This window comes from Spea bombifrons, chromosome 1 (assembly GCF_027358695.1).
Source record: "Spea bombifrons isolate aSpeBom1 chromosome 1, aSpeBom1.2.pri, whole genome shotgun sequence".
In the NCBI taxonomy this organism is placed as follows: Eukaryota; Metazoa; Chordata; class Amphibia; order Anura; family Pelobatidae; genus Spea; species Spea bombifrons.
In genome coordinates this window covers 38,286,937-38,307,934 of record NC_071087.1, presented here as the reverse complement: position 1 = coordinate 38,307,934, position 20,998 = coordinate 38,286,937, and the positions used below count along the sequence as shown (strand labels likewise).

General features: G+C 40.8%; 1 protein-coding gene across 5 annotated transcripts; it reads left to right on the top strand.

Annotated features, from left to right (window-relative positions):
* Positions 1 to 8,981: 8,981 nt before the first annotated feature.
* SCOC (short coiled-coil protein) lies at positions 8,982 to 20,441 on the top strand. 5 transcript variants are annotated; one of them, XM_053455501.1, is made up of 5 exons: positions 8,983 to 9,204; positions 14,858 to 14,919; positions 18,268 to 18,336; positions 18,885 to 18,968; positions 19,872 to 20,441. In XM_053455501.1, exons 3-5 carry the CDS (start codon positions 18,315 to 18,317, stop codon positions 20,012 to 20,014), a joined length of 249 nt encoding a protein of 82 aa, XP_053311476.1. In that variant the 5' UTR covers positions 8,983 to 9,204; positions 14,858 to 14,919; positions 18,268 to 18,314; the 3' UTR covers positions 20,015 to 20,441. The 5 variants fall into 5 exon arrangements, with proteins under 5 accessions (XP_053311460.1, XP_053311476.1, XP_053311468.1 ...); XM_053455485.1 differs by lacking the exon at positions 14,858 to 14,919 and having other exon boundaries at positions 8,982 to 9,204; XM_053455493.1 differs by lacking the exons at positions 8,983 to 9,204; positions 14,858 to 14,919 and adding an exon at positions 17,583 to 17,652.
* Positions 20,442 to 20,998: the final 557 nt, after the last annotated feature.

The window sequence follows — 20,998 nt, the reverse complement described above, 5'->3', positions numbered from 1 at the left end:
TTCAGAACTGATTATATGTTTCCACGTATTCCAAATGATGTGATTTGCTTGCTCATCCTAACACGTTATGGCAACTCAAATCCATATTTTTCCAACATGAACCTTTATAGGATCTAACCCTATAGCATAGATATGGGCTGAGCTAATTCTCTCAAAAGTTTCTTTCAAAAGATATACAATTCAATTCCCACGGAACCACTTTTCTCAATTGGATGTCAGAGATACAGTTTTCAGTTAATTGCCATATTCTTCTTACTTTTGGACCATTCCACCAAATATGTCTAAATGTTCTCCTTTTGTTGCAGTCTCTGTGGAGAGCATCTGCAGCTGCTGGTGATTTAGTACATCGTGTGTCTCGTAAATTAGCAGCAATATCTTTTAAAAAGGATGTTCTTGAAATCAAGTGAATATATCATCACCATTACAACAGTTATTTATCAACTTACATTGCTTCTCAGAAATAGGCTAAGACAATATCCAATTCTATTTCCCCTTGTAAGATATATCTGTATTGCTGCTCCTTCCTAATAGAAGTATGAATATCAAATATTAAGTATTTTCTTCAGGGGAGGGCTGACAAGGGAGATAGGGAGGCAACTACAATATTCGGAGCCACTACCAGAAGGCTTTTTGTGTTTATGCAGCATCAAGAAAAATAAAATACCGTATTTGCTCGATTATAAGACAAGGTTTTTTCCAGAGCAAATTCTCTGAAAAATACCCCTCGTCTTATAATCAGGGTGGTCTTATAATCAGACCTCAAATAGGGTCTGATTATGAGACTAAGATCCAGATCCCCCGCAGCGATGCAGAGGACCTGGATCCTCCTGTGTTAACCCCCCCCCACTTACCGGTGCTTCTGAGTCCCCGGTGCTTAGTCCGGGCTGCGTGTAGAGCTCTACGCGATACAATCGCGTAGAGCTCTACACGCTTCCCGGACTAAGCACTGGGGACCCAGATGCAGGGGACCTGGATCCTCCTGTGTTAACCCCCGACCCAACTTACCGGTGCATCTGAGTCCCCGGTGCTTAGTCCGGGCTGCGTGTAGAGCTCTATGTGATATAATCGTGTAGAGCTCTACACGATACAATCGCGTAGAGCTCTACACACTGCCCGGACTAAGCACTGGGGACTCAGAAGCACCGGTAAGCTGGAGGGGGGAGCTCGAACTTACCGGTGCTTCTGAGTCCCCGGTGCTTAGTCCGGGCAGCGTGTAGAGCTCTACATGCTGTCCGGACTAAGCACCTGGGTCTCAGATGCAGGGGACCTGGACCCTCCTGTGTTATGCGCCCCCCCCCAACTCAGAAGCACCGGTAAGTTTGGAGGAGGGAGGGGGAGTGTTAAATGGGGGGTGTAAGGCATTTCTGGAGGCAGAGTGCTCTGTGAAATGCCTTTTAACCCCTTTAATGCCACTCTGCCTCCTGAAATGCCTTAAACCTCCCTATATGCCACTCTTCCCCATAATATGCCTTTTAACCCTCTACGTGCCAGAGTGGCATATAGGGTTAAAAGGCATATCATGGGGCACTGTGGCATTTAGAGGGTTAAAAGGCATATCATGGGGCACAGTGGCATATAGGGGTATAAGGCACTTCTGGGGCAGATGTGCATAACTGGGGGGCAGGTTGGAAAATAGAAGGAAATAAAACCAAAATATTTTTCTCAAGCATACCTTTTATTAAAAAAAGTGTTTAAATGAATTAACATTTACTGGTAAAACTTTTTTTCTATAGGGTCGTCTTATATTCAGGCTTTTTCTTTTTTTCCTAAATTAATATTAAGATTTGGGGGGTCGTCTTATAATCAGGGTCGTCTTATAATCGAGCAAATACGGTACATCTGTGACTACCGTGTACCGAACCTTGGCTTGTCTTTTGACCTTGATCCTGTGCCGCCTGCCCCGACCTTGGACTTCCCTGTTTTTGGCCTTGTCTTGCTGTGCTTCTGTCAGACCCGGTGTGGACCACCTACCTCGCTGCGGGGTCCGTCCGCCCGGACCACGATCCCCGTCGGCCGGCCTCCTCGCGACGTGGCCGCACGGTCCCAGGACCGTGCGTCACGCCGAGTCTCGGGTCCCGCGTCGCGGGAACCGTCAGGCAGGAGGTCTACTCCTGCCCGCGGACCTCCCGATCACGGTCTCGCAGTCTGTGTGCACGGAGTGCCGGGCACGCGCCGTGCTCTCGGAGAGGAGGGGGCGGGGCTTAGCCCCGTTGCTGCAACCTCCCTCTCCACAGCCACCAGAGGGAGGGGGAGGAGATAGACACTGCTCTGTCTCCCTCCACTCAGGTGTAGTAGCAGGGAGGGGTACAAGCACTTAGTGTGGGAGGGGATCAGGTGCTAGGGGTGGATAAATCATTACCTGCCCCTATATAAGCCCCACAAGCCTCTACACCAATGCTTCTTTGTTAAGCGTCATCATAGCGTATAACCTCTCTGTATTCCTTGAATCCCTGGTATCCTGACTATTTGGCTTTCGTCCCACGTTTATGCTGTCTTCTGCCTGCCTTGACCTTTGGACCGTGACCCCGACTCTTCTCTTGGATTTGCCCCTCTTTGTACTGCGTGCTGGACTTTGTGTAGTGGTGCCTGCGCCACGCTCCGCACCCCCCATCTGACAGCTTCACTGTCTTGAGAGTCTGCTATACCGTCTCTGCTATGTGGATCCAGCTACCTGTTCTACCCCAGGGCCCTGCGTAACACAAATATATCCTCTGAGACAAGACCAAGGACTCATTAAGGTCTTAGTCTTTACATTTTGACAAAATAGGCAGACAAGATAAACAGACTAGATGGGTCAAATGGTTCCTATCTGCTGTCAAATGTTTCTGTGTGTTTCTTTCATTTCAATGTGGTTTCCTAATTTATGCAAACTTAAAAACTGTACAATACGTATTGAAATACTTTATAAAAAATCTAAAACAGGCACTTTTTGTAAATGTTGAACTATCACCTATACAAACTTTCTACAGCTGCTTCAGCAGAACAATGTTACAAAGCCCAAACAGGGAGCTGACCAAGGTGCTGGAGCACTGGCAGGAAAGTGTTTCTTTTGAAATCAATGTTAGTTTATCTGGAGTTCTCATGCAAGTCAGCACTAGAGCTGTCGGTGACTATAGTGCGCATGCCCACTGGCAAGCATAATATGTGAAGAATCCCTTCATTTTCAAGAAACAAAAGTTAACATACATACAGATATGATTTATATTAAGATGGTACAATAGCCATAGTGTTAAGTGTAATGACGTATGCTGCCCGTGGATCAATCAGCTGCTGATATTTAACATCTACAAATATCATGTTGCTTTGCAAACAATGTACAAAGGGATATATACAGTATATACTTTATATTTATCTATCTATGCCTTGACATTGACTATATAACAGTATATTCACTGGTTTATTCATGGTATGTTACTTCATGAATCTTGAAAACCAAGCTTTCTAACATTTTTTAAGTCTCACAGATAGAATTTGAAATCTTTCTGCTTGGTATCAGGAATAACATATTAATCATTCTTTGGGCACATGCATAAAAAAATCTTGTAACAATTCTTATGATGTCACATAAATACTGAGAATGGTTTGCGTAAACATTGTAGAAAGGAACAAAAAAATAAATACATTGTTTTGTTGGATAACATGGACACAGAGACAGTCCTTTGAACACTTACATGCGTTGTCCATCAACTTATTAACTTATTATTCTATCAGTGTAATCATTTTTATTTAAAAGTGCATATTTAACATCAGCATAGCTGAGTTCAGCAAAATGTCAGGAAAAAAACTTGCACAAGGTATTACCATCTTGTCCTCAACTAACCTTGCTGCATCTCACTCATTCTTCTTAGATGCAATCAAAATGCAGGGGAGATACTACAGAGGTCTATGCTTTCTGTACTGGATAAGCACAGCCTTCCACAGCAAATGGACCAGTTCTCTGATCTTCCTAACTGTCTGAATGACCTAAGGCTAAGGGGAAGACCAATCATCCAATAATGAGTTCTACCCGTGGTAAACAAGACCTACTGCCATGGGCAACTGGATGGGGTCAATATGGGGCACTTGCCCCTAAATTCTGAGAGGAGCACTAGAGCGGCAGCAACAAGTTAGAGAGAAACAGTATGCTGTTTAGAATAGCTTAAGTAGATATAGAGGCAGATAAAAAAACCTGGTAGTCAGCAAAAAAAACCTTTTACTTAATTATGTACACCCCTCTGCTGTCTACTCACTTCTTCTTTCAGCTGCTCTCTTCCCTTCAATCTGGTAGCTGCTTCTTCATAGTCATAGAGTCCCTACCTGGACAGAGACACAGTTTGCAGGCTGCAGACACAAGGTAGTTTCATTTCAAACATGTATTGCAGCTAGGGTTAGTTAATACTAGACTTGGGCACCAGGGGGCTCTTCGTGTTCGTCTTCGTGCTCGTCTTCGGGGAGAAAAAAATCTTCGTATTCCGCGAATATTCGCCTGTTCCTGTCTTCTCTTCGGGCGAGTATTCATGGACATTCTTCGTGTTCGGTTTTTCTTCGTTTTTTCCGGTTAAGGGGTTAATACGGGGTTAATGCGTACCGCAGCAGCTCTGGCGCCAAGAGTTTAAATGTCCGTATGAGCAACTCTATTGGTCGTCAGCAGGGGGCTCGTCTTCCAATGGTTGATGGCAGACGAGCCCCCTGCTGGTGACCAATAGGGTCGCTCGTACAGACTGTTAAACTCCTGGTGCCGTAACTTGTCCAGCAGATACCATTGGTCTCCCTGTTCTATTAACTGATAGAACAGGGAGACCAGTGGGATCTGCCGGGTAAGTTGCATTGGGGTTTTAAAAGTCTGTACGAGCGACTCTGTTAGTCGCTCGTACAGACTTTTAGGCTCCTGGTGCTATAACTTACCCTGCAGATCCCACTGGTCTCCCTGTTCTATCAGTTAAATGTCCGTACGAACGACTTTATTGGTCATTCGTACGGACATTTAACTGATAGAACAGGGAGACCAGTGGGATCTGCAGGGTAAGTTGCAGCATTGGGGTTTTAAAAGTCTGTACGAGCGACTCTGTTGCGACTCTGTCGCTATCGGTTGGTTGCACGGCCCTTTAACCTACGGCCCTTTAACCTTGGCATCACGGCACTTCACGGAAGCGGAAATCCATAGGTTCGCTGTCAGGGGTTACAAAGGCCGTGCGAGTGAGCCTATTGGTGACCTGCAGGGTCTCGTAGGCGACCAATAGGCTCATTCGCACTGCCCTGTAACCCGTGACGGCGAACCTGCAGATTTCCACTTCCGTGAACCGCTGCGATGCCAAGGTAAGTTAGAAGGGGGGGAGACTGGTAGACGAAGACGATCACGAAGATCTTCGTGGTGTGTGTCTTCGTCTTCGCCTACGTTTTACCGCCGCTGTCTTCTCTTCGGCGTGTCTTCGGAACGAACACGAAAATGCACTCTTCGTGTTTGTTTTCATGTTCGCCCGAAGACGAATGCACAAGTCTAGTTAATACCCTGGCTCCCATGACTCTCAGTCAGTCTGGTATGTTAACCATCATGGGAAAGAGAGTACAACTGGAGTGTCAAAGGTTAGTTTTTATATCATTATGGATTAGCACTGCAGCTGCTGTGGAATGCACATCTCATGATTCTCAGAGATCCATTTAGTTGGCTGAACATCATGACAAGTGCCAAAGGTCACCACCAGTGGCGTAACTACAGGGGTCGCAGCAATCGCAACTGCAACGGGGCCTGTCTCTCTAGGGGGCCCGGAGCTACCCCGCAATCACTTGTTAAGAACAATTTTGAAACGGTACGGAGAGACAGGCACACAGCAAAGTCCTGTTACATTACAGATCAATGCCTATGTATCAGTATGTGTGAGTATAGATGTGGATGCAAAGGTGGGACTCACAAGCTGTTTGGCAGCAAAGTAGGTACTCATAAACTGTTTGGGGGCAAATGTGGCAATGTGGGACATGTTGCTTGTTGAAGTTGGGGTGCCCTGGGGCAAATTTTGCACTGGGGGCCCCTGTTTTTACCACAAATGCTGGAAAACAGCCAATTGTTCTATTTTGGTTCCACCTCTTTATGTCTAATGTGCATAACATGCCAGCAGTCCTTATAACTTTCTATTCTGAAGGTTTGCGTGAGTGTTGCTTGCTTTAAGTTTTGCTCACGTCTTCCTAGGGAAGGATTACAGCGCTCACGTATATCACAAATGCAAAATAGAAGAGCTACTGTATTTTTCATTGAAAATAAAAAAATATTATTATTATTTGTATATATATGTGTATGTATTACAGTCTAGGATAATGTGGCGATTCCAAGAAAGATTCTTGGACATATTAATATTGAAATAATTATAACCTGATGTCTAGAGAAAAGAGGAGCCAAACCCCCTTGTCCATGAGACTGACTGACTTGGGTGGCCAGTGCTACAGTTAAGAAGAATGACACCTCTAAGGCAGCCCTGTCACTGCCTTGGTAAGCTGTTCTGCGAGTGGGTTATTGTCATCTAGTGTCAGTCAGAGGGGCTTTGTACATGCCAGGAATGCACTCACCACATCACAGCATTATTAACATTCACAAAACATTTCAGACACAGCTCCTTTGCTTAGGGTTCATTAGAACAGAAATGCTCAGACAGCTGTCATTTCAATAACAAGGTGCCTGGTTTATAAATATCATATTTTACATACTTGCGATGATTGATCATGCGATTCTCTTGTGGCAACTCTAAATAAAATCAAGGCAGGTTTATTTAGAAAAAAAGGAATACACCAGAATACAAGGAGAAATTGTATATTCTGTTCCTAGCTAGATGAATCTTACTTCGAGGCTGCAGCAGGTAAACATGGATGCGTTTGGATGGGTGATGTCTCGTGACAAGTCAGTATTACTATTCCTCAAAATCAAAGCTGAAAAATGTTTACAATTGACATTTATTTTTTGTATTCCCCATTTTAATGTGGAAATAAGAGCTAGCGTGGGCTTAACCTGGCATTATTACACTAATATGCAGCGTCTCTGCTGTTTGGTTGCATTTCCAGATTAATTTTCCGGTTCAATTGTTAAGGTAGTAGAGTGATAAGATGGACAATTTTCACGTTAATGAGAGATGGATATCAATCATTCACTATTCTACGGAGTTGAGACCGAAATCACACTCTTTTAAGTGGTAGCAGAGCCTCACGGCAAATGAACCTTATTTTACAGTGTTAGTGTAATCAGGACTACTAATTTGTTATTTGATAGTTGAGCCTGGAACAGTGGGGACAATATCACACAGACATATTCACAGATAACCTTATGATCAAAGACTGTAATAAAACAATATAAGGGGAAATATGTATGACATGGTGACACCATAATAGGACAAAAATCAAGTGTCCCCAGCCAACCTCCTCTGTGGCTGGTGCTGACCACCGCAATATGACATCAAAAAAAGCATGAAGCACCTTTTGCTGCATACTTTGGAGGCTGCGTCGGCTCAATGGCTTTCAATGTGGAAATGTTCTTGTTTGGGTTATCTGAGATCTTGTTTGCAACCTGTCGATTCAGCAGCGGTGCATAGGGTGGTCTGCTTGCCAAGAGGGCAATCTGCTGCCTCCCTGGGCCTGCCACCAGTGCCTGTTCTAACATTTGCAGAAACCAGTTTGCTACTTGGAATGATGTACATCGTTGGATTCATGTCTTTTAAAAGAGGATGCATGACTGGTGGATTTCATATACAAACCTGGCCTTCATCCCAGGATTTCCTCTATGAGAGAACACTTGGGTTTAAAGGAGCATGCCACAGACCAGCTGCTTCTCATTTCACAGCTCTCTAATGCTAGATTATGCAGCTTTAAACAAGAGTGGCATAACTTTTAAGAAGCCAAAGTGGTGACTGGCAAAAATCAACATCATTTTATTTTTCAGCGACTTAAAATCCAGAGAACCCTCAGAGTTAGCAGCTTTAAACAAGAATGGCATAACTTTTAAGAAGCCAAAGTAGCGACTGGCAAAAGCTCACTGCCATCAATATCATATGCGATGCCGGGAGTCGCAATAAATGGGAGATTTCAGACTCCAACATTTTTTGGGGTACCCAACAATGGTCAGTCACAGGCGTAGGTTCCATATCTAGGCATCAGCGTCATCTGAAGAAACACTTGGCACATCAGATATTGGCTTAATGTGAGAGTGGCTTTGTTGGACAAGACATTTGATTCAACCAGAATATCAAATGCTTTTTGTGCGCTGTAGAAGCATTCCATTACTCATAAAAAAAAGTTTTAAAAACTTTTATAAAGTTTTTATGAACTTTTAAATACGGTATGTTTCTCCTTCTCAAAACCTTCTACACTATCGCCAATTCCCTCTTACCACCCACCAAACTAATCTAACAGTAAACTAAACTAAAGCAAGATTTTTTATACATTTGTTACATGTATGTTTAAGGATCAGGGGGTATAAGGCAGTGGAAGGGTTAATGAATACTGGATCAAATAGGGGCAAACTGGTATTAAAAATTATCCTCCAGATCACAAAGATGGAGGAGGGAGGCAGAGCATCAGGTCTGACGGTCATGCGATCACATGATTCTACTGGCTGCAGGACTGCCTCAATTGCGGAAGACAGATGTGGTGCACATTTGAGCTTGCCACTGTATTTTCTATTGGATGTACCTGTACGTCAAAAGGGGCATCTTGCCTTACCTTTCATGGACATACTGGTACTACCATTTGGTCATGAAGGAGTTAAATACTACTGCTTATTGATTTTTAAAGCCATCATATTGTATAGCATTGTACAATGGCTAAAAAGGACATAATGAGTAATACGTCACGTAAAAACTAGGGCTTAAAGACACAAAAAGTGAGGAGGGCTCTGCTCAAAGGACCTTACAATCTGTGTCATAAAATAAGGAGGGGTGATGGAAACGCCACATAACCTCCCTGTGTAAATAAGGAAGTCAGAAGGAATTATTCGTTTTAAACTTTGCACTGTTAGAGCTTGCAGAGATCAAATTGCCTGGCAAGCAAGAGGCGATCTTCCTCTGGGAAGAATCAGGTGGCCTTTGTTTGCTGGAACATTATTAATGATTTAACTTGAAGTATCACATGGAGGCTCTCGGTTCTGTTTCACGCAGATAAGCCTGGCATATTTTACAGAAATGGATCCAAGCATGGAAGAACCAGAAGATGATATGTTTAGCAATGTTTCATTAGGAGAAGAAGCCACAGGTATGGAGAGTATCCAATTCTGAGCTGATAAAGATTACTTAGATGAAAGTGTTTACTGAGATATATTAACTGAACACAGTACTATACACTGGCATCTGCTTTAGTAACTACACAACAAGGAAAGTTATATTGTTCGAGACACAGATCAGGGGGAGAACAGGGCATGGGCGGAATAAGCTTATTGGTAATTCTTCATTACGCTGAAAGGCCCATGTACTCTGAATTCTTTAATCTTTTAGTTTGCTATAATATGTCTGATGTTTTGTACATTTAAAGGGAATATGTCATTTTTTTTTTTTAATAAATGTGGTTTTGTTTATGGTAAATGTATGCAAGTTCCATGAAGGTGGTGTCCTATTTAAAGTTAATGTGGCACTAGGTAACCTCTTGTTTGTGCCACTCAGACTTTTTAAGAGCAATCATGTCTAGGTCCTGATTCTCATCACTATCTCAAGATCTCTCCATCCATCCTGGACTACTGTGAAATGCGTGGACTCTGGGGTGCTGCCCTTTTCACCATGCCTTAACAATGACACTACATTTAGTGTTACAACAAATTTAAAAGTAAAGCTGTACATTAGCTGTTTAACTCACTGTATTATTAAAACACCAGCACACCAGACGCTACACCTTACATTGTTTCTGTGTGTTGAGTTAGTAGGGGGCATCATGCAAAGAATATGCCTGAGGGCAATCTCATCTAAAAAAACTTGTAGGACAAGGTGATTGCTCAAAGATGATGTCTTAATTAACTTTCATTTGAAATTTTAGCAATCCCAGATTGTAAGATTGCAAAGGCAGGTCCTCTTCTCCTTGTGTACCTGTATGTCTTAATGCGTAAATCGTATTGTCAAATTCTATATTGTTAGTTTTGTATGTATGTAAGTACCGTATATTTTTATGTATTAGGTGATACAGATGTGCTTTACAGTTTATACGATAAAAGGGAATTATTATAGGCCCAAGCCCAAGTGTTACATTTTAATTTACAAACTAACCTATAGGTGAGCACCCAAAGTACTGCAGAAAAAAATACATTTCTTAAAATGTTTTCTTTAATTCTTATGGGGAGTGAAGATTTCAGGACCTTTAGGGATTTGGGAATTGCCAAGTGATTACCCATGTCACCACAAGGAGGCTCTGGTCGATAAAATCTCTGCCTCCCTATGTCCATGTTACTTATGCCCTGTTTCCTACACACACGCACCCAAACAAATCAGCAGAGATCTTTTCTATGGGATCTAAGTGGGATTCTGACCACTTTTTGGGACGTAATAATACAATATGTCCATAGGGTTGTAAAGCAGTTAATTGCGCAGTTCTGTAAAAAAGGATTTTTAAAATGTTTTACAAAATTAAACATAAAGAAAAACTATTATGTGGCAGCATGTGGCAGGCGAATGTGTTAATAAGATCCTCTTCCAGATGCCACCTCTGTTTTAGAAATGCTTCCCGCTTTGTTGCTATAGTGATGGCTGGTGTCACACATACAGCCGTCCAAAGTCTCCTGATGTAACTATGGGCAGCTGAAGCCGTCAGCAAATTGAGCTGACAGTTTAGCTGTAAGACGGCGCCTCCTGTTGGCAGGTTTACAAATGCAAATGTCTATGTTCATTCAGATTTTAAGGTTTTTAGGTCTATTTGTTTTAGCAGTTTCTACTTGATCTTCTCTATCCTGAGACTGTTAGCATAACTTGCTTCTCGTCCAGAAGCTGAAGTAATTCAGCTATAGAGATTTACATGTTTAATATCCATACATAATCAGCAGAGTGGTTAACGGGTCCACTATTGATAAATGAATGCTATTCAATTGCTCTAGAAAGGTAAATATCTCTCAATAATATGGACCCTTATTGTGCTGCAAATGGTGCACACTGATTCCATTTCCAGTCTCTTGGAATTGAACCCATGATGTGCCTGATTTCTTTCAGATGTATTTGTGATTATCTCCATTTAAGTGCATTTTGATCCAATTAATATTCTTTGCACAGTACTGTGTAAACATTTTAGGCAGGTGTAAAAAAATGCTATAAAGCAAGAATGCTTTAAAAAATAGACACGTTAATAGTTTATTTTTATCATTTAACAAAATGCAAAGTGTGTAGGAACAGCCTAACTCACTAACAAGGTGAGGTAGCTGAAGACAGTTTAATGTCAAAAGTCTTACACCATTGGCAAGACTGAGCACAGCAACAAGACACAAGGTAGGTCAAAGCAGGTTTCGAGATGTTGTGTCCATGCTCTTTTGAAGAAGCACAAATAAACGGGCAATCTTGAAGACTGTAGATGACTTGGTTGGCCAAAGAGACTTAGTGCAGCAGATGAAAGGCACATCATGCTTACTAACCTTCGCAATCTGAAATGTCCAGCAGTGCCATCTGCTCAGCATTGGCAGAAAACAGCGTGACCCTAGTACAATCATCAACTATCTGGAGAAGCCTGGTCATGGAAGACTTACGACCAAAACTATACCGCCGATGTGGAAACAATGCTAAGCAAGTCAACTATTCACAAAAACACTGAAACTGGGGTGCCGAAAAATGGCATCAAGTGCTCTGGACTGCTGAGTCAACATTTTAAATATTTGGCTGTAGCAGAAGGCAGTTTGTATGCCGAAGGACTAGAGAGCTGTACAAGAATGATTGTTTGCAGGCAACTGTGAAACATGGTGGAGGCTCCTTGCAAGTTTGGGTCGGCATTTCTTCAAATGGAGTTCGGAAATTTGGTCAGAATTAATGGTATCCTCAATGCTGAGGATTGAGCATCATCATGCAATTTCAGCCGGGAGGCATCTGATTGGCCACATATTTATTCTGCAGTATGACAACTACCCCAAACATACAGCCAAAGCCATTAAGAACTATCTTCAGCATAAATACTTGATGGTATGGCCACCACAGAGCTCTGATCTCTACATCACTGAGTCTGGCTGGGATTAGATGAACATAAAAAAGCAACTGAGGCTGCCTAAATCCACAGAACTGTGGTTAAGTCTCCCAGCTATCGGGAACAACCTACCTGCGGAGTTCCTTAGCAAACTGTGAGCAAGTGTACCTAGAAGAAGTAATGCTGTTTTGAAGGCAAATGGTGGTCACATCAAATATTGATTTTATTTAAAAAAATTTTGTTCACACACTTTGCATTTTATTTAGTTGTTTTTGTCTGTTTTTGAAAATATTCTTACTTTACTGCCTAAAGCTTTTGCACAGTACTGTGTATCTATCTATCTATCTATCTATCTATCTATCTATCTATCTATCTATCTATCTAGCTAGCTAGCTAGCTATCTATCGTATATATTATAAGCAAAAACCATAATTGCTATGTATGTGTTTTATGTATAAATGGACATTCTTATGCCAGTACTGAAATTTCTGAATTGCAAATGGGTGAATTTTAGGCTGGATAATTACTTCTTAATTGTGAAACTTGCTGATTCTGTAAGTGGAAGATAATATAAACTGCACTGTCACAGAGGCCTCTTCTGATCTGACAAAGCCCTTAGAGGATACATATGAAAAAAGTCTAACATAAGAGACATGGATTAACACTGGTTCACAGTTAGCAATGGCCACCGGGTCAGTAATGACCTGACTAAAATTATAAGCTTCATCTTCTGTGCAAAGCTCTGGGGAAAATCCATTTAGCATGAATAAATGATCTTCTGTGTAATATAAAGATTGTTCTACTGAGCAAAGAGGTAGAGCTATGCATGGCTATAATAATCACTTTGAGGAATAATTAAAAATGTTCTCTTATATCCCAGTTATACTTGGGAGAACAAATGGGGGTTTGATGACAGTGAATAAGATGGACCGATATGGCTTTAAAATCCTATCGCTCATCACTAACCTCTGGCTCCAGGCTCTGGGGTGGCCTGTATCTCTGGGTGGGTTGGGGAGTGAGCCTCTACCTCTATTTACGCCACACCCTGTTTTGCCCATTGTGTGCACAGTCATGGTTTGGCACGGCTAATCCCAAGTAATCTACTTGAAGTTGAAGTTACTATATGGAACAAGAGTTTAAGGCTTCAGGAAGATTATACCTTGGAAATTTCACAAATACGACAGTTGTGCATGGGACGTGCAGATCAGTCTTGCAAATAGGAGTCTATTTACATTCCAGCACAGTAGCAATAAAACATATGAATTAACTATGCTGTACCCACATTATATGTAGCTGCACCCGCTTTATGTGAGCATCATGGATGGGTGATTACACCTCAGTTCCACCCATATCATGCATACAGACATACTAGAGATCCTGCACAATGGGACAATGGAGGGGGAAATTTTGACATGTCCCACGGTTGGCAACATCCATCCCAAATTTGGGATTTTGCACCAAGAGGGCAAAAGTAATGAATCCTGTATTAATGGAATACATTTATTTTAATCAATAACAGAACTACTTACCAAAGCCCTCAGTATGCTTAATATATTTGTTTTGAAGGTACTGGCCAGTTTCATGTCACAGAACTTGGTCAAAACATCACATACCTCCATTCATACAGAATAGCGTGGACATAGCACCATGCAGTAAGCTGCAAATATTCAGTACCATTGTTTTTATATTTCATTTTTTTCTGTTCAGGGCTCTAGGGAGGCAAAAGTTGACATATAATTTCTATTATTTATTCCCATTAATTATGAAATTCGTACAACACTGGCAAGATTGCTGTCCTGGAGGAGCTTCAGCCTGCTGCTTTGGCTCCACTGTTTTTTACTTTGTTTTCTTAATGATTATCTATTTCTAAAACATACATTAGAAAGTATAGTTAAAATGATACCATTTATTGGCTAACTGAGAATACATTGGCACTCATGGCAATGCTTTATGCTAGTTTAGGAGGCTGTAATTATCACTTCCAAACACAGTCAATGTAACTAGTTGGTGATCTTCTAAACCAGTACATGCATTATTACACACAGAGAAGTCAACTTAAATATACTGTGTTTGCCTTGCCAACCAAACAAATGCCAAAGGAACTGACTGGATTGTCAGAGAAAAGATGACAAATAAAACGGATTTCTGGCAGGTTTGATGTTGTGAGGCTTCATTACTGGGACAATACAGAATCTATTCATTGGTCCATTATGTTGCCCTCCATATGTTACTTAACTCTAATATTCATGAACCACAACCTAATTGGAATCTCAAGGCAGTGATCCACATGACCCGCATGGTCAGTATAGCTGCAGATGAATGCATGTCTGGATGGTGTACTTTCCATGGTCATCTCATCTGAACCACTCCAATTGAACACTCCAATTGCGTTCTTTGCCATCAATGTATTTCCGGCACTGAAGGGATACAAAAATACACACCTTCTGAAACTCGAAATGCAGTTTTTGTTATGAACAGATGGCCAAGGTGTTTATAATGTAGTTAAAGGTGACAGTCAGTGACATGCAAACTCTGCAGAACTAAAAACATCCCCTAAAGCTTCTGCCTCCTCCTTATTACCTAAAACGTTTGCATTGCTGCTGTGTTCAGTGATAATAGACTTCTTTATGTCATGAGAGACAGGGTTTCAGCAGAAAAGCAAAACTGCAAGTTGTTGGAAAGAAATCTCACAGAATATTCTACATAGTGTTGTCTTAAAGCTCATTTACTGTTTTCCCTCCTCTTCTCTTTTTGACATGTGCATCAGCCTGGAACACTTCTCCTTGACTGTATGTGAAGACCCACTGGCAGGATTCCATCCCAAAACATGTAAATAAAGCCTTTGTACAATATCTATTATGTATACATTACAAAAAAACTGAAACAATACCAATGGTGGTGAACGTGAAGTATAATGTATAATATATACCCCTGATATCATATAATAGCAGTGCCACCTAGCGGGCACATTTAAATAGAAGGCCGAGCAATCAGGGTGTTTTCACACCCTAGTGACTGGAGATTTTTGGACATTTTTTTACTATATCTTTGTTTAATCAGACACATTTTTCCTCTTTTCGGTGGAATATATGGCTTCCTTTTTAAAAATATTCCAACATTTATTATAAAAAAATGTATGTGTATACAAACCCAATTGTTTAACCAAATAAACCTATGGATTGGTTTATACTGATTAAGAAAGAAAACATGTTAACCCTCAAGAGTTGTGGCGTAACTGAACCTAGGAGCAGAGGCGTATCTACTGAAAATAGCGCCTATGGCAAGCACTGAAATTGCGCCCCTGTCCAAATATCTAAAACCCATTTATTAGCCCCTGCTGTCCATATATACCGTATTTGCTCGATTATAAGGCGAGTTTTTTTTCAGAGCAAATGCTCTGAAAAATACCTCTCGTCTTATAATCGGGGTCGTCTTATAATCAGACCTCAAATAGGTCTGACCATGAGACGACTAAGATCCAGATCCCCCGCAGCTGCAGGGGACCTGGATCCTCCTGTCTCCCCCGCCCGACTTACCGGTGGGTAGCCGGGGCAGCGTGTAGATGTCAGTTTAATTTACCCCCACAAAACCATATATGATTGAAAAATAGACACCCCAAGGTATTTCGATTCGCGTAGACAACTTACGCTGCAGCCAGAAGGAATCGGTGCAGAGAGTAGACACAAGGCAGAGAGTATCTGCCTTGACAAAGAATAATTTAGGGGACTTTGATATTAATGAAAAGAAAGGTATGACTGCTACCATCACACTACAGCACATGATGGAAATTTGCTACAGTATTACTTATTTTAAAAATCCATAGGAGAAAGATAAGACAGTAAGACTTCCACCAATTTTCCATGTATACGGACCTATGCATTTAGCACGGTGCTATTGTACATTCCTGCCACCTGCTGATTGCACCATAAAATTTCAGCTATCAAGACATTCACTTCAAAGGACTAAATGCTGTTATTATTATTACCTCTTATTTGTTAAGCACCAACTAATTGTGCAGCACTGTGCAACTTAAATGGAGCACTTAACACATACATAACAAATATACATTAATATTAGGAGATGATAAACATTAAATCAGCGTGTAAGGGTTATGAGCCCGGGTTACAAATCACAATGTGATCAGTAATATATATAAAGAAAAAAAAAAGAATAAAAATAAATGTATTTATTTATTAAAATGTGGTAACATGTAAAAATTATTCTCAAGTGATGTCACCATCAGGGGAACCATCCAGTTCCCCAAAAATGTAAAAAAAAAAAAGTTAATTTTTCTAAGCAAGTCCTGAAATGACAGCATCTTCCAAATAATCCTGGCACGGAAAGAGTTAAAATACTTGCATTTGAAATACCCGTGAGCGCAGACTGACCAGATGTCAAAATTTAAGAAGGAAAAAAAAGCACTTTTTGTAGCCTTTTAGCCCCAGAACAACCAAACAAACCTATGCATGGTTGGCATCATTGTGTCACAGGAGATGTTGATGAACACATATTGGGCTGTCGTTTGGAAGTGACCCATAAGAGGAGCTGTAAATTCATGCCTGAAATACAATTTTTGGGATACAAAAAAGATGACTACCACAAATTTTGACAAAGGCTGGTGGTAGAATTATTTTATGGAAATAGTGAAAATGCCAGCGTTTGAAATACCTTGGGGTGTCTATTTTTCAATCATATATGGTTTTGTGGGGGTAAATTGAACTGACAGCTTCAAAGATATTCCAAATAGAACATGGGGACAAGATTACAATGTTTGAAAGAAAATGGTTTTGAAATAGCAAAATGCAGTTTTCATTAGCTTTTGTAGATGAGCAAAATATTTTTTTAAATAAAAGTCAAAAAAGTGCTTTTTTTCAGATGTGCACCATATTTTATTATTTTTTATATAGTAAATTGGTATCTAAATAAAATCATTCTTGTTCTGAAAAAAGCAATATATAACTTTTGTGGGTACAGTAAATGGGACAGATGAAAATTCCAGCTAAACATCGCAGAAAATGTCAAAATAGTCACGAAGGGTGCAATAAGATAAAAACAGCCCTGTCCTTAAGGGGTTAAAGCCTTTGCATTGTTCATTATTGCACGTTAACATTCACCAATTAACGTGTATTTACGCAAAATCTATATTATTACGCTACTAGAACATCCCTTAATAACCACCTAATAACAACCTAAGCTTATACACCACGTAAATCGTTTATCTACACAGAATACGTGTAACGAAGAGTTCAAAACTATCCTATAACCAGATAACACACGACATCTCCCTCAATGGAGAATTACATCGTGTCTCACGTCCATAGAACTCTATGCCACCTCTCGCGTTACACTAAACTCTGCTGACTGTTTCCCTTCGCCCCGCCCCTTGTCTTTTGATTGGCTAAAGCTCTACTGAACACGAAACACTCTTTTTCCTCATTGCCTGGCCCTTTGCCGTGGAGGGTGGTTGTTTTATGTTGTGACGTCAGCTGGCTGAGCCTGGGTACGGCGCATGCGCATGCCATTCTGGTGTCGCAGAGGAGTGTCCGGATAGCAGAGAGCCGTGTATGTGTACATATAACTGCTGTATTTAATTGTATATACGTGGGGACAGGTAGAGCCCGGCGGTATGTTTGGGCGTGTGAGAGGAGAGGTGACATCTTTGTTGTTGTAATACTGTGTTTGCTAATGTTTATGTTTCTTGATTCCTATGGAGCCATTTATTGTGGACTGCTGTTCATGATGATTAATTTCACAAGCGTTTGTGTCGTATGGTTTATTATTATACGGCATTTATTATATGATGCATCCTCTAATAAGTACTTCATAGTGCTGCTTAGTTACTCGTGTTGATTTGCATGCTCAACGTCATTTGTTATGATTGAAGGTTTCTGGTTCTAGGCCCACAATTGACAAATTATATATATAATGTGTGTTCAGCATCTGAATAGTATATATATAATTACACACACACGCTCAGCTATAGGGGAGAAGCAGAGTTTGGGGGCCGGGAGGCTGAAACGGCTGCACCCGTGTTGTATAGATAATATGGGATTGATACGTAAGATATGGTTTATTTAGTGCCTAGTTCTATAACGCTATACAGCTCTTCTTCACTAAAATGATTTCGGTGCTTACAAAGGTGAATAAACCCATTTTCTTTTCTCCGTCCCTCGGCAGATTTTGGTGCATTGCAGTTACGGTTGACTCCGCAAACCCCTTCTGCCATGATGAACACTGACATGGATGGTATGCAGCCTGTTACACGGTTCCTAAGTGCTAATGACATTTTAAAGACACTAGAGTTAAGTTTGAGTTGCGGTTGAGAAAGCAGATTTATCTTTAAGGGCTGTATGTAGGCTGATGTAGTTTGGTGGGATTCACTCGCTGCCCCCGCAGCGGGACTCCTGCACCTATCCAAGATTACTATTCCAGATCAGTAGAGGAGGTCATGTAAGATGTCTTTTCTTACGTGACCTCCTACTGATCAGGAGCGGCTCACTGTAGCTGCCGTCAGATTGGTGATAATTACCGGTAAATCTTTTAGCATGCATGTCGAGCTGGTCATCTGAAACAGCAGGCACAAATAAACGGTACGTTACGAGATACATTGAATTTTGGGATGATTATAGCTGTTTGTAAAAGTAAATGTATCTTCTACACACTCTGGAAACTCAACCTGCCAGAGGGATTTGTAAAGTTTGTCTTCCTGCTATTGTGACATGCCGTATATGCAATATATATAGATATAGACATATCAGTATTTATAGAACAGTAATGTATATTTGTCTTCATAGCTTTGGATGTGGAAAATCAGGTTGAACTAGAAGAAAAAACAAGACTGATTAATCAAGTTCTGGAGTTGCAGCACACGTTAGAAGGTATGAACGGACCTGCCGTGAGGCTTCAGACAGGGATGTTTCCCGCCTTTCGTACAGAAAGACGGGAACTATCTGGCCTTTTTGCTAGATGTCTGTTTCTCATTGAGTTCAAGTGTTGCATGTTTTTGTGTGTAAAACTCATTCAGACGGCTTTATACGTACCGTGCGTGTTGAAAAGTAAACCCAAGAGGACCTATACTTGTATCTCAGTAAATAGCATGAGTGAACCCAAACATCCTTGCAAACAACAAAGGAGGTTCCTTACTAAATCCTAACTTTAAATATTTCAGCTGATAGTTTCAGTAATAAGCCTCTAAGGCATTTGAATGGATTTTCTTTCATAGACACAAACAATTTGTAAAAGGAATGGCATCACAGGTGATGGAACACTTTACCTGCGCCCACCTTAATCATTTTCTTTCCTGTAACTCTCTGCTTTCCACCCACAACACTCTAAAGGGACCGTCCTCTCCTAAATTACTAATTACCTCCTCTATGCTAAACTAAAGATCGCATCTCCCTGCTTATACGCTCTGAAGCCTTTGACATGGTTGACCGTCCTCTCCTTCTTCTTGTGATATAATGAATGTTATGAAATTAAGCATCTCTGATAAAATCGGTTTTCTACAGTTTAGGTTTTTATTAAAGCTAAACAAGATGTTTCCTTTGTGTTCCCCATCATAACATCTGTTTTAACTGTGGAGCGTTTGAGATGTTGCAGTGTTTGTGATGTTAAAAGTTCCCTTTTATTTTTATGATTTCCCCTGTATTGTTGACCAGTTAGTATCACTTTATGCAAATTCAAGGAACGTTTGAGCCAAGCAGAGGGGCAGATGGGGTAAGGATCTATCTTACATGAACAGCCCCGACCTTTTGTTTTTTTCTTTTCTCGTTGACCTGCAGATCTCTCTGCGCGAGTTGATGCCGTTAAAGAGGAAAACCTGAAACTGAAGTCTGAAAATCAAGTCCTTGGACAATATATTGAGAACCTCATGTCGGCCTCCAGCGTTTTCCAGACTACAGACACCAAAAGCAAGCGGAAGTAGTCTCCTTTATGTACACTGTGCTTTGTTCAATTTGGTTTTTATTTGTGGAAGATTAGCATATATAGGCCCAGAAAGCATAGGATGTAGATCCCGTGAGGTACTAATAGTAACGATATTGTGCCAGACAGTACTACTACTACTAAGAAAAGGGCATGTGACGTCCGTAATGTAACAATGCATTGGTTTTAAAAGCTATCGGGACCAGGGAATGTGCATGCACGCCACTTAGGGATGCGTTCAGCCATCACCCAAGACAGATCATGTATTACCCTGGAAATGTTATCACTGGAACCCACAATTCTAATTTCATGAAGTTTGGTCATCATTTCTCACCTGGATTGCTACTTATGTTTTTTTATCTCTTATAGAGAATGGTCATGTTGTTAGCATGACATTTATTTTGTCAAAGATAGGTTTTGCTTGTCCATTGCTATAGAACAGCCGAGCCTGTATGATGCAAAGCACAATGTGATCATATTTAGAGACACGTCGGTTACTAAGCGTGGGGAGGCACTATGAGCTTGACAGTTTGTACTCCATTAAATAGGATCTATAAGTCAGGTTTATACACAACATTGGGTGAGTGGTTGTGTTAATGGGCTTCTATTTTCTTTGAGATTTGTTATTTAGATTTTGCCAACTCTTGTTTTTTTGTTTTTTTTTTGCTGTATTATATATGACAATTATGGAAAGTGTACATTTTTATTGGAGTCAACAAAATGGAAAACTGAAAGTGGGCCGAATTTAACAATTATTCTACACTAAATGTTTAGAAAAAGTTACATATGCACTCCATTGTTACTTTGTAGTGTTCTTACTGTCTGTTGTGCTATTTACTGCTTGTGCTTTTCTTACACTATGATGTAGCTCTGTAGATTTATACATATTGCAACGCACAAAGGTAAAGACAAGCCTAAAGGGTTACTTGTTAACACTATAAATAGCCTCAACATGTTTGCTGGAAGGACTTTATTCATTATCTTA

Bases quoted from the DNA above. Each gene is read 5' to 3' on its own strand.
- SCOC (XM_053455485.1), top strand. From the start codon at position 9,135: ATGGATCCAAGCATGGAAGAACCAGAAGATGATATGTTTAGCAATGTT. The intron at 9,205-18,267 runs GTATGGAGAGTA...GTCCCTCGGCAG, and splicing joins ATTAGGAGAAGAAGCCACAG to ATTTTGGTGCATTGCAGTTA. The intron at 18,337-18,884 runs GTATGCAGCCTG...TTGTCTTCATAG, and splicing joins GATGAACACTGACATGGATG to CTTTGGATGTGGAAAATCAG.